Here is a 16,973-nt window from a genome sequence, read left to right as displayed (position 1 = left end):
TTTTCTCTTATTACTTGCAAAGCAGTAGAATCTGACTGCTAAGTAGTGATAAAGCTGTTTTACAAGGAAGGAACAGGAAGTAGGGTAGAAGTACTATTTATTCAATACCTTGGCTAATTAATCAGTCTGCTGCTTGACAGGGCAAGAAAACTTAGATCCTCCTTCCCTGAAGCAGCCAGTAGTCTTCTACATTAACCTATTTGTTTTCTCTAGTCAGTGCTGGGAGGTAACAATCATGCCGTCTGGAGTCTCCTGCTACCTATGCCTGATGCTGGCAGATGTGGGTTGGCTGAGGGCTCATGCAGCATCCTTTGTCCAGATGCAGAAGTGGAACTGAATCCTGTTGCTCCTCTTAAGACCAGGTGTCAATACTAGTTCGTAGTTGTTGATACTTATGACAGGGATCTATCCTAGGAACCTCCTTCAATCCTGCAGAGCTGTGGAGCCAAACAGGCAAATTGATGACCTTGAATTGCTGTTTTTTGTTTTTGTATTTTAGTGTTCTTTTTTTCTTCCTCCCTGCCTCCCTTCTTTCAGGTATTAGCAACTATCCAGAAAGCACCATAGCAGCCAGTGATGTCATGTCTGAAAGCATGGTGGAGACCCATGATCCCATACTTGGGAGTGATAAAGGGGATTCTGGGGCTGCCCCAGACATGGATGATAAATTATGTCTAAGAATGAAACTGGTTAGTCCTGAGACTGAGGCGAGTGAAGAGTCTTTGCAGTTCAACCTGGAAAGTAAGTTTTATGTTAATCTTGGTTAATTAGTACCTGCAGATCATATGGGGAATATTGATTATAATCTAGTTACAATAATTGATACTTTTATATTTATAAATGTATTCGTAAAGTCTTACACCCATAGATTTAATTCTTTGCTTTTGGCCAGCCTGTCATGTTGCTAAAGATACTCTTTTATAATCTCCATGTTATAGCTTGTTTCTATTAAGTCTGTTTCTATGTAATTGGTTTCCCTATTCAGAAAGACTTCAGAATAGGGTAGAAAACTTTAGGACTGTGGATTCACATTGCAGATTAATGTTGATGCTTTCTCACATGAATTAGAAGTTGTTTGGTAGGGCTAGAATAAAGAGAAGATACAAGGGAGGGATGCAAAGTAGGGACCAGATGCTGAAAGGCTTTTTACTTCATGCTGAGAAGCCGAAGAATTTTAGGCAAGGGAGTAATATGATCAGATTTGCCTTTAAAAGAAGCGTCAGCTGAGTCTTTCAAAACCTTGTGCCTTTGTGCATGATGGTTCCTTTCCTTGCATTTTCCATATTCTGTTCTCCTACCTGGTAAATTCTACCCAGTCTTTAACCAGCAAGTGAGGTCATTGGTAGTGGGACTGGAGATGAGGGATGAATTTGAGGGGTGAGTAGGCAGAACCATGGCTCCAGATGAATATGGAAGCAAGGGGGAGAAAAAAATAGAGAATGACTCTTCACATATACTGTATCATCTCATTTCCGTAATAGTACTCCCAAGTAGGTATCTGCATTTTCATTTTATTGATGAGAAAACAGAGTAAGAGAGGTTTTTAAGTTCCATGTCTAAGGTCACAATAATTGGTGCTAGTTGGAATTTGAGTCAGACCTAACTCTGAGGCTTATAATTTTTTCATTTCAGGTAGTTTGTAAAAGCTGTTTAAGGAGGATTAGAAGAGGAAGAAATCTCATAAATGAGATTATAAAGGAACGTTCAGAGAGAAGGAGAACTAGGAGGGTGTATGAAGCCATGGAAGCCTATGGAGAGGAGAATTACAAGAAGATAATGTCAGGCACGGGAGCAAGTGTAGTAAGATGTGTCTGAAAATATACTTTGACTTTGGGAATTAGGATCCATTTGGTGACTCTAGCAAGAGCCATTTCAGTGTAGCAGTTGGGGTGGGAGCTATACTGAAAGTAATTGAGGAAGGATGAGGAAGAGGAGATGAGGCTGCACATGTACTCTCTACTTTTGAGAAGTTTATGTGAGAGAAGAAGAGAAAATATGGTGAGTTAGAGGTAAATGCAGGGTTGAGAGAAGATTTGTTATTTTTAGGCTAGGAGAGGCCTGAGCAGGTTTATAGATTTTAACCCACTTATGCCTAATGTTCCACTATTGGAACGTTAAGCTTGTGGGAGTTATTTATATCCTACTGCTCAATGTCATCACCAAAGTCTGATTTTTCACCAAAAAAAATTTGCAACCTCCAGCATAAATGGGTTGAGGAAGGACCCAAAAAAGGGAGGCATAGATTAAAGACGAGGGAATTGGGAGAAACAGTTGATTAATTAAGGCCCTGAAGAAGTTGGGAAGGGAGGCTATTGAAGACTACACAGAATAGGTTGGATAAGCAGGACTTCTCCTTCCCTGAGACCAGAGAAAGGTAATTTTAGCTAATACATTTTTAGCTCTTACTGTATGCCAGGCACTTCACATGTATAGCTCATTAAATCTTATAACAAGCCTATGAACTAGATCCTATTATTATCCTCCTTTTACAGATGAGGAAACTGAGGTACAGGATGGTTGAGCACCTTCGCTAGACATAGCTAGTAGATGGAGTATCCTGGACACAAATCCAGGAAGTCTGATTCCAAATCTTAAATGTTGTGGTACTTACTGATTTGAATCTTAGCAACTCAGTAGACTGAGTTAAAGTATTACATGGTTCCATTCTTACTATCATCATCTCTGGAATAAATAAGAGCTTGTTGCCAGGCATGGTGGTTGGTGCGCTCCTATAATCCCAGCAATGCCAGAGGCTGAGGTGGGAGGTGTGCTTAAACCCAGAAGTACAAGACCAGCCTGGGCAACATAGTGAGATCTCATCTCAAAAAAATAAAAATTTTTAAAAGGGTTTGTCAAGAGAGAGTATTGATAGCCTTAAATCTTACTTTACCTTTGGATCTGAAATTATAACTAGCTAAGTGTTAAGGATGATTATTATCAGTAAATTTTACTACCTTTCCTAATACCAGGAGCATAGTATCAAGGACTATATTCAGTGTTACTTACATCATTTCATCCTCACAACAAACTTTTGAGATTTGTTGTGTTTTTATCTTATAGAGGAGGAAACTGAGACTGAAAATGACAAAGTAGTTTACTCCTAGGTTGGACTATTAAGTGCAGTAGCCAGGGTGTGAGCCAGATTTCTGTTTTAGAGCCAGGGCTCCAACTGAACTTCAGCTGCCTCACCGATGACTGTTTAGATTATGTTGGGTCATGAATATTTTGTAAATATGTTAAAAACATTTAAGGGTTGTTTTCTCTAAGGCTGGTATAAATTTTAAATGAACATATTTTAATCCCTTGAAATTAGTGACATTGTTGTAAGAATATGGGATTCTTTTCAGTATAACCTTTAATTTGTTGCTATATATTCTTGAAAATGTCCTTTTTGTTTCTTTTTTTTTTTTTTTTTTTTGAGACAGGGCTTCTCTTTGTCACCCAGGCTGGAGTGCAGTGGGGTGACCTCGGCTCGCTGCAACCTCCATCTCCCAGGCTCAAGCGACCCTCCCACCTTAGCCCCCTGAGTAGCTGGGACTACAAGCACGCCACCACCCATGTCTGGTTAATTTTTGTGTTTATTATAGAGGTGGAATTTTGCCATGTTAGCCAGCCTGGTGTTGAACTCCTGGGCTCAAGCAATCCTTCTGCCTTGGCCTCTCAAAGTATTGGGATTACATACATGAGCCACGGTGCCTGGCCACCCTTTATTTTTCAAGTTTCTGTCCTAAAGCACTTTGGGAAGAACTTGGGTACCTTCTATTTGTGGGTGCTCTAAAAACGATTTAAAATTAGTTCATCAACCTAAAATATTTTCTACATAGTTTATTAAGTTCTTTCATTTTTAATTTGTTTTTAATATATAAATTAAAAAAAAAATTTTTGGTTTTTAATTTTATATTATTACATAATTTTTTAACTTCTTATATGGGCAGAGATGAATTGGGATTCATAAGTTTAATTTTCATTTAAGAATGTTACTGCTGGCCAGGCGCGGTGGCTCATGGCTGTAATCCCAGCACTTTGGGAGGCCAAGGCAGGTGGATCACATGAGGTCAGGAGTTTGAGACCAGCCTGGTCAAGATGGTGAAACCCCATCTCTACTAAAAATATAAAAATTAGCCGGGCATGGTGGTGGGCACCTGTAATCCCAGCTACTCGGGAGGCTAAGGCAGCAGAATCTCTTGAACCTGAGAGGCGGAGGTTGCAGTGAGCCAAGATCATGCCACTGCACTCCAGCCTGAGAGACAGAGTGAGACTGTGTCTCAAAAAAAAAAAAAAGAATGTTACTGCTAAGGGCTGGGTGTGGTAGCTCATATGTGTAATCCCAGCACTTTGGGAACCTGAGGCAGGTGGATCACCTGAGGTTGGAAGTTTGAGACCAGCCTGGTCAACATGGTGAAACCCTATCTCTACTAAAAATACAAAAATTAACTGGGTGTGGTGGTGCATGCCTGTGATCCCAGTTACTCGGGAGGGTGAGGCACGAGAATCGCTTGAACCCAGGAGACACAGGTTGCAGCAAGTCAAGATTATACCACTGCACTCTAGCTTGGGCAACAGAGTAAGACCCTGTCTCCAAAAAAAAAAAAAAGAAAGAAAGAAAAAAGTTATTCATTATATTGTATTTCTTGCCAAACTTATTACTCTTTTATAGGAAGTTTGAAAGAAAAGTGATTGGTGGAAGTGAGAAAAACTTATACCATTAAATTACAAGAAATCTGGCCTGCACTGCAGCCTGGGTGACAGAGTGAGACTCCGTCTTAAAACAAGCAAAAAACAAGGAATCTGGCAGATCACTTGATTTCAGGAGTTCGAGACCAGCCTGGGAAACATGGCAAAACCCTGTCTTTGCTAAAAAATACAAAAAATTAGCTGGACGTGGTGACACATGCCTGTAGTCCCAGCTACTCGGGAGGCTGAGGCACGAGAACTGCTTGAACCTGGGAGGCGGAGGTTGCAGTGAACTGAGATCATGCCACTGCACTCCAGCTTGGGCGATAGAGCGAGACTGTCTCAAAAAAATAAATAAAATTACAAGAAATGTTTGTTTGTTTACACTTACTAGTTTTACTTATTTTTATTTTTGTTATTTGTTGCAAATACTAGTAGAGCAGAGTGAAGGTTTTAGGTGTGATACTAACTAAATTCTGTTTCTCTTTCCTTTCTCTCCTTGTTTTTTTTCTTTATTCAGAGCCTGCAACTGGTGAAAGAAAAAATGGATCTACTGCTGTTGCTGAGTCTGTTGCCAGGTAACCAAAGCTGGATGCTATTTAGAGTTTAATACGCAGCTACTGGTAATGAGGGTAGATGGTTTATCAACAAAGGGAAAAAGTTAAAATAAGAAAGTTAAAATGAGCCTCTTCCATAAAGGATTTAGCAGTGTTTTGAAGGGATCATAGACTTTTTAATTAATACTTTTTTAAGTACAGTGAAGCTTTTTTCTACACCTAGAACTAAGATAATTGAAATGTCTTTTCTTTTGTTGATGTGAGAGTTCCTCTCCCCACTTTTTTCTGTTGCTGAGACAATAGTCTCCACAATCTCAGGATTGTTGTTCCAATTGATGAGAAAAAGAAGGATTAACGAGATAGCTACAGATCTTGTTCCTTCTGTAATCGCATACTCAGCTGCAGCCTCAGGTCATTTTCTCTTCTGCCTGCCAAATTAACTACTATGTTGAGTGGTTATTTTTGCTTTGTCATGAATGTTGTAATGCTTTGAGGACGAGTATGACCCCATACTGAGGTTTTGGTTGGTAAGCTTTGCCATCTGGTGGCTGTGAGGGTACAATTGTTTCATTTGTGTCTGGCATGTCATCAAGCACGAGAACACTAACAGCAGTTGGTGAAATATAGGCAAGAATTCTTTTTTTATTTTCTTTTTTGAGACAGAATCTTGCTGTGTTGCCAAGGCTAGAGGACAGTGGTGTGGTCATGGCTCACTGTGACCTCAACATCCTGAGCTCCAGCGATCCTCCTGCCTCAGCCACCTGAGTAGCTGGGGCTACAGGCATGCACCACCTCATCTGGCTAATTTTTGTATTTTTTGTAGAGATGGGGATTTCACTATGTTGCCCAGGCTGGTGTTGAACTCCTGGGCTCAAGTGATCTGCCTGCCTTGACTTCCCGAAGTGCTAGGATTACAGATGTGAGCCACCATGCCCCACCAAGAATTCTTCAATTAGAGGCTAGGCGGGTACTGTAAATGACTAAAGTGGCTAGGTACAAGACAGAGTGTTGAGGACAATGGCAAACTGAATGTATGGTCCATGTGAAGGGGTGTGCCCCACTGAACTCCAGCCAGTAGTCGTCATGAGAGACTGCAAACTTATTGTTGCCACATCTTTGTTTTTAAAAAGAAATCTGGATTTTTAAAAAATAAAATATCAAATAAAAGAGGCCTGTGGACTAAATGTGACTCCTCACTTGTGAGTTTCTGACCTTTTTCAAAGTCTTTTGATCTGTTCTTAGCTATGTCTTAGGGAGATTAGTTCCTCTCTAGGCTATTGTATATTTAATCTGAAAGATAAGTACCTTAGAGTCCTTTTTCATTTGAAAATCCTTTAATGATATGCAGTCTTAGAAGCTGAAGAAAGTGGAGTGTGTATCTGGTCCATTTGGCTTTAACAGAATTTTTGGCCAGGAATAAGTTGTTATTAGTCTGTACATATGCATATTCAGAGGGAACAGAGTATGTTCCTAAAGCTTCTAGAACCCTCAGGGTAGAAAGTAGAGAGGAGAAAATAAGGAGAAACTTTGAGCAGAGGGTTGGAATGGTGGATCTTAGAACGAGATGAATTTTTTGATATTGTTTTGAAGAAAATTTTCTAGGTAAGAATCTGAATTTAAAAAGATTTTGACTTCGGCCGGGCGCGGTGGCTCAAGCCTGTAATCCCAGCACTTTGGGAGGCCGAGACGGGCGGATCACGAGGTCAGGAGATCGAGACCATCCTGGCTAACACGGTGAAACCCCGTCTCTATTAAGAAATACAAAAAACTAGCCGGGCGAGGTGGCGGGCGCCTGTAGTCCCAGCTACTCGGGAGGCTGAGGCCGGAGAATGGCGTGAACCCGGGAGGCGGAGCTTGCAGTGAGCTGAGATCCGGCCACTGTACTCCAGCCTGGGCGACAGAGCGAGACTCCGTCTCAAAAAAAAAAAAAAAAAAAAAAAGATTTTGACTTGTTTGCCATTGGGTTCACTCTAACAGATAATCTAAAGTAAGCTCTGTCACAATATTGGAAGTGGTCCTTGCTTCATCTGCATTTAGGTAGAGCTTTTTTGTTTGTTTGTTTGAGACAGGGTCTCACTTTGTCAACCAGGCTGCAGTGCAGTGGTGCGATCACAGTTCACTGCAGCCTTGACCCCCCAGGCTCGAGCAGTCTCCTGCCTCAACCCCACAAGGAGCTGGGACTACAGGCATCTGCCACCAAGCCTGGCTAATTTTTGTATTTTTTTTTTTTTTTTTTTTTTTTTTATTTATTTTTTTTGAGACGGAGTCTGGCTCTGTCACCCAGGCTGGAGTGCAGTGGCGCGATCTCGGCTCACTGCAAGCTCCGCCTCCCGGGTTTACGCCATTCTCCTGGCTCAGCCTCCCGAGTAGCTGGGACTACAGGCGCCCGCCACCTCGCCCGGCTAGTTTTTTGTATTTTTTAGTAGAGACGGGGTTTCACCGTGTTAGCCAGGATGGTCTCGATCTCCTGACCTCGTGATCCGCCCGTCTCGGCCTCCCAAAGTGCTGGGATTACAGGCTTGAGCCACCGCGCCCGGCCTAATTTTTGTATTTTTAATAGAGATGGGGTTTCGTCATGTTGCCCAGGCTAGTCTCTTAAGTCCTGAAGCTCAAGTGATCCGCCTGGCTCAGCCTCCCCAAGTGGTAGGATTACAGGTATAAGCCCCCGTGCTCAGCCTACGTGAAGCTTTTAAGTGTTGTTAGTAACTGTACTCTGTTCAGATTACTTGCTGTCACCTTATTTCTCATTTTATTTCTTTTTCTCTATTTTACTATAGAAGGTTTCAAGCATATACGAAAGTAGAGAGAGTAGTATAATGGACTGCTGTGTATTCATCATCCAGTTGCAAAAATTTCTTATGGCCAGTCTTGATTCATTTATATTTCCAGCACCCCCCTCCCTACTGAATTATTTTGAAGATAATTTCAGCATTATATAATTTTATCTGAAATACTTCAGTGCTGTCTCCAAAAGATAAGGATTCTTATTTTAAACTTAACCGTATTACTATTATCATACTTTAAAAAATTGACAGTGGTTCCTTAATATAATAAAATATTCAATGTTCAGATTTCTCTGATTGTCTCATAAATGGTGTTTTACAGTTTGACTCAAGATCTAAATAAGGTCCACATATTGCATTTGATTGTGTCTCTTTAAGTCTTTTAAAATATAGAGTACCTCTCCAGTCTTTTTTTTTTTCTTTTTTTTTTTTGCCTCTTGCTTGCAAATTATTTGTTGAAGGTACAGATTGTTGTATAGTTTTCTACATTCTGGATTTTGCTGATTGCATCTTTATGGTATTTAATACAGTTCTCTGTCCACCTTATTTCCAGTAAATCTTCCTTGAGAATTTTAAATTATGCTAATTCAAAACAAATATGGAGAATTTGCATTTTGGTGTAAGGTGATTTGGAGTTTGATATGCAGAGAAAGCATTTTATTTCCTCTGTGCATAAAAGGATACTCTCCAAAAGTACTTTTCTTTTCAAAACTAACAATATATTGCTTTAATATATTGTCTTAGTCCCCAGAAGACCATTTCTGTGTTTAGCTGTATCTGTGAAGTCAGGCAAGAGAATGAGGCTGGAAGTGAGGATCCCCCCACTGCACCCATCAGGTAAGCATTATTTTTATAGAATCTTTTGGGCTCCGTTGGTTCACAAAATGGTTGGTGCCCAAATCCTAATATGTGCTGTGCTATGGTTTGAATGTGGCATGTGTTGGAAGCTTAACCCCCAGTGCAACAGTGTTGAGAGGTAATTAGTGGTATAAAGCTACAGAAGTTGACCACACGCACACTAAAAAGAGGTTAGGCCATGGGGGCACTGCCCATATGAATGCATCAAGGCCGTTACGGTGAGCATGGGTTAATTATAAAAGACTGAAGGGTCTGTTTGGCCCTCTTTCCACCTTCTTGCATGCACCCTTACCATGTGATGCCTTCCATCGTATTATGATGCAGCTAGAAGGCCCTCACCAGCTGGCCATCTGATGCTGGTGCCATGTCCTTGGACTTTTCAGCATTCAGAACCATGAGCCAAATCCTGTAAATCTCTTTTCTTTATAAATTTCCCAGTCTAGTGGGAATTCTGTTATAGCAGCAGAAAACAGACTAAGATGTACTGCTACTATTTTGTGAGCTTAGCTTACCTTTTTTTTTTTTATACCTTGTGGGACTATGATGTATTCTGGATGGATTCATGAGCTATCATGAGAAATTTTGTTAAATATTTTATAGATACACATTTTTGTCTTTATCTGCCAGTTGTATCAATTTGAAATTACTGTCTTCATAAATGTATTTATTTATTTTGAGATAGGGTCTCATTCTGTCACCAGGCTGGAGTGAAGTGGCGTGAACATGGCTCACTGAAGCCTTTACCTCCTGGGCTTCAGCCTCCCAACTAGCTAGGACCACAAGCATATGCCACCATACAGGCTAATTTTTCTATTCTTTGTAGAGATGGCTTCTCACTGTGTTGTCCAGTCTGGTTTCAAACTCCTGGGATCAAGCAGTCCTCCCACCTTGGCATCCAAAAGTGTTAGGAATACAAGTGTAAGCCACCGTGCCCTACCTATGAAAATAATTTATGTAATTCTGCATTTCTTAGATTAGTTTTTCTTATTTTGGAAATCATGTTTACTTTTAACAGACTTTTTATTTCTCCTTAGTCTCCCACAGAGCAAAATATGAGATGTTTAACATCCCAAATTTAAAGTTTTTCAGACTTGATGGAATTAATTTTTCCGTAATTTCTTTTTCTTTTTAGAGACAGGATCTCACTGTGTCACCCAGACTGAAGTGCAGTGGTGCAGTAGTAGCTCACAGCAGCCTCAAACTAATTTTTGTGCAAGCGATTTTGCTCAAGCAATCCTCCTGCCTCAACCCCCTGAGTAGCTAGGACTGCAGGCATATGCTGCTGTGTCTGGCTAATTTTTTTTTTATTTAAACTTTTTGTAGAGACAAGGTCTCAGTATGTTGCCCAGGCTGGTCTCAAACTCCTGGGCTCAAGTGATCCTCCTGCCTCGTCTTCCCAATGTGCTAGAATTACAGATACGAGCCACTGTGCTTAGCCCCAAAATTTATTTACTCCATAATCTCTTAGAACAGTTCTGAGGCAGGAAAAAAGTTTTGAGTTACAGGCCCTTTTTCTCTATATAAATAATTAAGGAGGCGGCCAGCCACGATGGCTCACCCCTGTAATCCCAGCACTTGGAGGTCAAAGCATGAGGATTACTTGAGGCCAGGAGTTCGAGATGAGCCTGGGTGACATAGTGAGACCCTGTTTGTACCAAGAAAAAAAAGAAAAAAAAAAAAGCTGGATGTGGTGGCATGCGCTTGTGGTCCCAGCTACTTGGAAGACTGAAGTGGGATGATCAGTTGAACCTGGGAGGTCAAGGCTGCAGTGAGCTGTGGTCTCACCACTGCACGTTAGCCTGGGGAACAGAGTGAGACCGTGTCTTTAAAAAAAAAAAAAAAAAAGTATCTTGTATGGAATATATGATTTTTATATTTAGTGTAGAGAAATAAGTAATGGCAATGGAAAAGAACCTGTATTTTCATTATGAAATGAGTATCTTTCACCTCTAAAATTCAGTGATTTTCTAATTAGACAATGTGATAATATTTTGTCAGTAGGTATATCACTAATAGTGATATAAGTAGCATGATTTAGCCAGGTGGCACTTTGATAGACCAAGATGGGTGGATGTCCTGAGCTCCGGAGTTGGAGACCAGCCTGGGCATCATGGTGAAACTTCGTCTCTACAAAAGTACAAAATTAGCCAGGTTTGGTGGTGCATCCCTGTAGTCCCAGCTACTTGGGATGCTGAGGTGGGAGGATGGCTTGAGCCCAGGAGGTGGAGGTTATAGTGAGCCAAGAGTGTGCTACTGCACTCCAGCCTGGGTGACAAAGCCAGACTCTGTCTTTAAAAAAAAAAAAAAAAAAAAAAAAAAGACTGGATGGGGTGGCTCACGCCTGTAATCCCAGCACTTTGGGAGGATGAGGAGGGGTGATCACTTGAGGCCAGGAGTTAGTGACCAGCCTGGCCAACATGGTAAAAACCCGTCTCTCCTGAAAATACAAAAATTAGCTAGGTGGGGTGGTCCATACTTGTAGTCCCAGCTACTCTGGAGTCTGAGGCATGAGAATCACTTGAACCCTGGAGGTGGGGGTTGCAGTGAGCCAAGATGGTGCCACTGCACTACAGCCTGGGTGACAGAGCAAGACTCTGTCTCAAAAAAAAAAAAAAGTAATAGGTAGCATAATTTCTAAATTTCTATGTTCATTATTGAAAGAAATATTTAAAATAAATATGTCAATGCTTTAAATGGGCATTCTGAATAAGTGTGAGCTTGTTGATATTCTTGGGAATCAGATGATCTGAAATCATGTGATTTTAAAAGTGGTGTAGTAATGACCCATCTATTACTGAATTTATTGATGTCATTGAATTGCCTTGCTTTTTTATTAAAGCATTTTAAAATAGAGGTGCCAAGATGTTGGTGATACTGTTTAACCTTGGTGGAGCAGAGACCTGGGGATCTAGCTGTATTTGATTCCAGATGCCTCATAAACATAGCTACACTCAGAGTAGAATAGTTAGACATTTGTTAAATATGGAGATGTATTCTTTCCTATTTCAATTTGGATTAATTTTTTTTTTTTTTTTTTTTTTTGAGATGGAGTCTTGGTCTGTCATCCAGGCTGGAAGTGTAGTTGAGTGATCTTGGCTCACTGCGACCTCCACCTCCCAGGTTCAAGGGATTCTCCTGCCTCAGCCTCCCAAGTAGCTGGGACCACAGGTGTACGCCACCATGCCTGGCTAATTTTTTTGTATTTTTAGTAGAGATGGGGTTTTGCCATGTTGGCCAGGCAGGTCTCGAACTCCTCACCTCAGGTGATCCACCTGTCTTGGCTTCCCAAAGTGCTGGGATTACTAGCGTGAGCTACTGTGCCCAGCCTAAAATTTACTTTCTTAGCATCAGTTTCTAAGTCTGGTATATAGTGACCAGAGTAGAATTGCATAGCTGGAACTAATGGAGAGGGACAGAGGTATGGCACTTCTTATAATTTATTGAATTGCTGTAGAAGTAAAATTCCATTCAGATATTCTAACCTGAATAAATAGCTTCTGAGGTATCTTAGTCTCTTTGGGCTGCTACAACAAGCTGCCACAGGCCAGGTAGCTTATAAACAAAAGAATTTATTTCTCTCATTTCTGGAGGCTGAGAAGTTCTAGATCAAATCAGTGGCAGATTTGGTGTCTGGTGAGGGCCTGCTTCCTGGTTCGTAGACAGCTGTTCTCACATGGCAGCTGGGGGCAAGAGAGCTCTCTGAGGTCTCTTTTATAAGGGCACTGACACTTCATGAGGGCTCTTCCTCTTAATACCATCACCTTGGGGGCTAGGATTTAATATATGAGTCTTGGGGTGAAGAGGACATAGACATTTAGTCTGTAGCATGAGATAAAATTTATAAGCTTGTTTAGGATAGGAAACAACAATAATTGAATTCCTAAAATCGAGTCCTGGCTCTTCTGGCTTTTGAATCCTTTCCTCCTTGCTCAGCCGTTGGTATGTTAGATGTCTTAAAGATTTAAATATGAATATTTAGTTGATACTGAAGGTGAACTAAGTCTCTTTAATTGCATTGTCTTAAACATCTAATATTGATTATCTGCTGTGCTCAATATCTTACATATATGAACATTTATAAACCTCATAAAAGGTAAGTGCTACTCATGGTAGGTGTCTCCTGGTGGTCATGTTCTTACTTCTTCTTCATTGGACCATATATTTTCATTCAGTTGAGGTTCCTGAGGGATAGGACACAAACTGTAACGACCAAATGTATATATACTAAGCTCTTCTTGGCTAGAACTCTATTCCAAATCCCTCTTTGAGCTCCTGTTCTGGTAGGCTGAGATAAACAATATAGAAACCTCAGAAACTTTTTTCCTTTTCCTTCAAGATCTAGAGCAGAGCAATCCCTGAAGAGCACTTCCTGCTTCCTGTATCTACCTAGGAAAGCTGAGATCCTAAGGACAAGAGCTTCTGTCAAATAGGAGACAGCCCCAACTCTTTTTCTGGCCACATACTTAAATCAACATATGACATGGTTTCTAGGCCCCTTATCATCCTTCGTGTTACCTTCTGGGTTTGTCTACAGTTTATGCTTTGTAAACTGTCATGCCCAGAACTGAAACAGATATTCCAGATGTGGTCTTAGCTTGGTCAGTTCAGAATGGATTCCTTTTATCTTTATTCTGGCTGTTGTACATGTAATGGAGCCTAAAACTGCATTATGTTGATTTAATCTGAGTAGATTTTACAATTAATTGATTCAGAGAACATTTAGTCTTCTGTTCAAAGTACATGTATTAAGCATCTATTTTATATTAAGCTGTGAGTTGGGTGTTTTAAATATAAAAATGAATAAGACATGAACGTCAAATTTCTGTTGACTTGGAGTTAGCCTGGATGTTTTTGTTCTGGAGAATTGTTAGGGATTTTTTTTTTTTTTTGAAACGGAGTCTCGGTCTGTCGCCCAGACTGGAGTGCAGTGGCGCGATCTCGGCTCACTGCAAGCTCCGCCTCGTGGGTTCATGCCATTCTTCTGCCTCAGCCTCCCGAGTAGCTGGGACCACAGGCGCCCACCACCACGCCCGGCTAATTTTTTGTATTTTCGGTAGAGACTTGGTTTCACTGTGTTAGCCAGGATGATCTTGATCTCCTGACCTCATGATCCACCCACCTTGGCCTCCCAAAGTGCTGGGATTACAGGTGTAAGCCACCACGCCTGGCCTGTTAGGGATATTTAAGAAAGCTCGTAGTCACTTCAGAAATCATGGTTTGTGGTTTGTAGGACACATTCAGCAAATGCTTGTGGAATAAAGGAACAAATCACTGATACCCAAATGGGATGACTTATGGAAAGTAATTGGCTATATCTTGAGAACTGTCTTTGAGAAACAATTCATTCTGAAATGTTTAGTTGTAGATATATCAGTATAGCTGACAAAACTAGAATCTACCTACAGTTTTATCCTTTATAAATCAGATTTTCTGTCCTAAAAATATTGGTCGGGGGGATAAACAGTATCTAGAATGTTAGGAGTCAGTTAAGGAATGTTAGAACCATTCATAAGGCCAGATAAGACATCTTGACCTAATTGATCTTTTTTCAAAATAGATCTCTAAGTTGCCCTTCATTGTCTATGACTTCAGTAATAGGTTTACATCTTTTTGTTTACTTCATTTTCCTGCATCAAGTTTCAGAGTTCATAGCTAGTGATGGGAAGAAATTTTATGACTCTTTTATCATCATGGTGGAATTATTCCAATCTACCGTTATGTTTTTTACAGGAGTGAAATTATAATGAGAGGCCTCCAAAGGTGATAATGCTTGACTACCTGAATTTCTCCCTTCCTTATATTTCTCAAATTGTCAAAATATGGCTCCCCCCTTGCCACTACACACACACGCGCACACACACACACATTCACACATACACTTGCTTAATTGACATGGCTTCTTTATATGTTGCATTTTCAGGGGGAACTTGCTCCACTTTCCAAGTTCTCAAGGAGAAGAGGAGAAAGAAAAATTGGAGGGTGACCATACAATCAGGCAGAGTCAACAGCCTATGAAGCCCGTTAGTCCTGTCAAGGACCCTGTTTCTCCTGCTTCCCAGAAGATGGTCATACAAGGGCCATCCAGTCCTCAAGGAGAGGCAATGGTGACAGATGTGCTAGAAGACCAGAAAGAAGGACGGAATACTAATCAGGAAAATCCTAGTAAGGCCTTGATTGAAAGGCCCAGCCAAAATAACATAGGAGTCCAAACCATGGAGTGTTCCCTGAGGGTCCCAGAAACTGTTTCAGCAGCAACCCAGACTATAAAGAATGTGTGTGAGCAGGGGACCAGTACAGTGGACCAGAGCTGTGGAAAGCAAGATGCCACAGTTCAGACTGAGAGGGGGAGTGGTGAGAAACCAGTCAGTGCTTCTGGGGATGATACAGAGTCGCTCCATAGCCAGGTGAGAGAACATACTAGGGTACATCAGAGGCCCTGTTTTTGACTTTCAGGATTCTCAGAGAATTTAAGTTGTGGCATGTCTACTTAATGACAATTCTTGAACATTTTGGACAGAACAGTGATTAAAAGACAAAAACAACTTTTCCAAGATATAGATATGGTAGTGAAATTGTGGGTAGCTATAGTCATTAGATAGTCTTTTAGGGAAAATGTAGTATTGCTACAGTTTTTTAGGTAGGTCTTTACTGGAGGAAAAAGCCAGAGATTCAGCCTGGGTTTATTCCTGTAATACTCTTCTACATTCACTCATTTCCTTCTCCATAATTTTTTATCTTCCCTTCTAACCATCAGATCTAATTTTTTCTCCCTTAAGTCTATTTCATCATGGTTCTCAGGAATTCAGAGAGTAGAAGGTAAAGGGGAAAGAGGCAGCATGAAGAATAGTGTATTTCAGTATATGAAACAGAAAGAATGGTAACAGGAATAGAGAGAGATGGGGAAAAGTCCCTAGGTGACTGGGAACTGCAGAAGAGAAGCTAAACTAGAAGCTAATGTGAGGAAAAGGATTGGGGCTGATGAAAGTGAGGCTGGAGGAATACCAGGTTCCAGGGAATAGAGTGGGGAAGTATTGGTACTAGTAAAAATTAAGTAGGTGGCTGTGCATGGTGGCACATGCCTGAAATCCCAGCACTTTTGGAGGCCCAGGTGGGATGATTACTTGAGCCCAGGAGTTTGAGACTAGACTGGGCAACATAGTGAGACCTTGTCTCTTAAAAAAAAAATTGAGTAGGCCGGGCACGGTGGCTCAAGCCTGTAATCCCAGCACTTTGGGAGGCCGAGACGGGCGGATCACGAGGTCAGGAGATCGAGACCAGCCTGGCTAACACGGTGAAACCCCGTCTCTACTAAAAATACAAAAAACTAGCCGGGCGAGGTGGCGGGCGCCTATAGTCCCAGCTATTTGGGAGGCTGAGGCAGGAGAATGGCGTAAACCTGGGAGGCAGAGCTTGTAGTGAGCTGAGATCCAGCCACTGCACTCCAGCCTGGGTGACAGAGCAAGACTCTGTCTCAAAAAAAAAAAAAAAAAAAAAAATTGAGTAGATAAAAAGAAGTTGTAGAAATGTATGTGTTAACAAATACATAGAAGTTCACAACATTTCATTGAGTGGCAGAGTGGGATCCATGGCAGAGAAAATTCGGAATTTACTAGTAAACAGTAGTCTCCGCTCATCAGTGGTTTCTTTTTCTTGGTGGTTTTAGTTGTCCATGGTCAGCTGCAGTCCAAAAATATTAAATGGAAAATTCTAGAAATAATAAGGTTCAAATTGTGTGCTGTTCTGAGCAACGTGATAAAATCAAGTGCTGCCCCTCTTAGTCCTGGCTAGGATATGAATCCTCCCTTTTTCTAGCGTATCCATGTGCTATATATGCTCCCTGCCTGTTAATGACTTAGTAGCTGTCGTGGTTATCAGATCAGCTGTCATGGTATTGCATTGCTTGTGCTCAAGTAACCCTTGTTTTACTCTCACCCCAAAGTTTGAGAGTAGTGATGCCGACAATCTGAATATGCCAGAGAAGTCATAAAGTGCTTCCTCTAAGTGAAAAGGTAAAAGGTCTTAATAAGGAAAGAAAAAAAAATCATATGCTGAAGTTACTAAAATCTATGGTAAGAACAAATCTGTCCATGAAATTATGAAC

At 41.0% G+C, this 16,973-nt stretch overlaps 1 protein-coding gene across 5 annotated transcripts in view; it reads left to right on the top strand.

The window, feature by feature from the left end:
- The window catches only part of TP53BP1 (tumor protein p53 binding protein 1), a 108,152-nt gene that overhangs the window by 66,926 nt on the left and 24,253 nt on the right, over positions 1-16,973 (top strand). For all 5 annotated transcript variants that reach the window (XR_013395534.1, XM_015142058.3, XM_015142059.3 and 2 more), the window contains 4 exons: positions 538-741; positions 5,195-5,252; positions 8,759-8,851; positions 14,793-15,276. Coding sequence is in view for 4 of the 5 variants with exons in the window: in XM_015142058.3 (XP_014997544.3) it covers positions 538-741; positions 5,195-5,252; positions 8,759-8,851; positions 14,793-15,276 (839 nt within the window). In the remaining variant the exon portion in view is untranslated. The remainder of the gene's footprint in view (positions 1-537; positions 742-5,194; positions 5,253-8,758; positions 8,852-14,792; positions 15,277-16,973) is intronic.

The sequence above is a fragment of the Macaca mulatta genome, chromosome 7 (genome assembly GCF_049350105.2).
Source record: "Macaca mulatta isolate MMU2019108-1 chromosome 7, T2T-MMU8v2.0, whole genome shotgun sequence".
Classification (NCBI taxonomy): domain Eukaryota; kingdom Metazoa; phylum Chordata; class Mammalia; order Primates; family Cercopithecidae; genus Macaca; species Macaca mulatta.
This window is presented reverse-complemented; position numbering and strand designations above follow the sequence as displayed.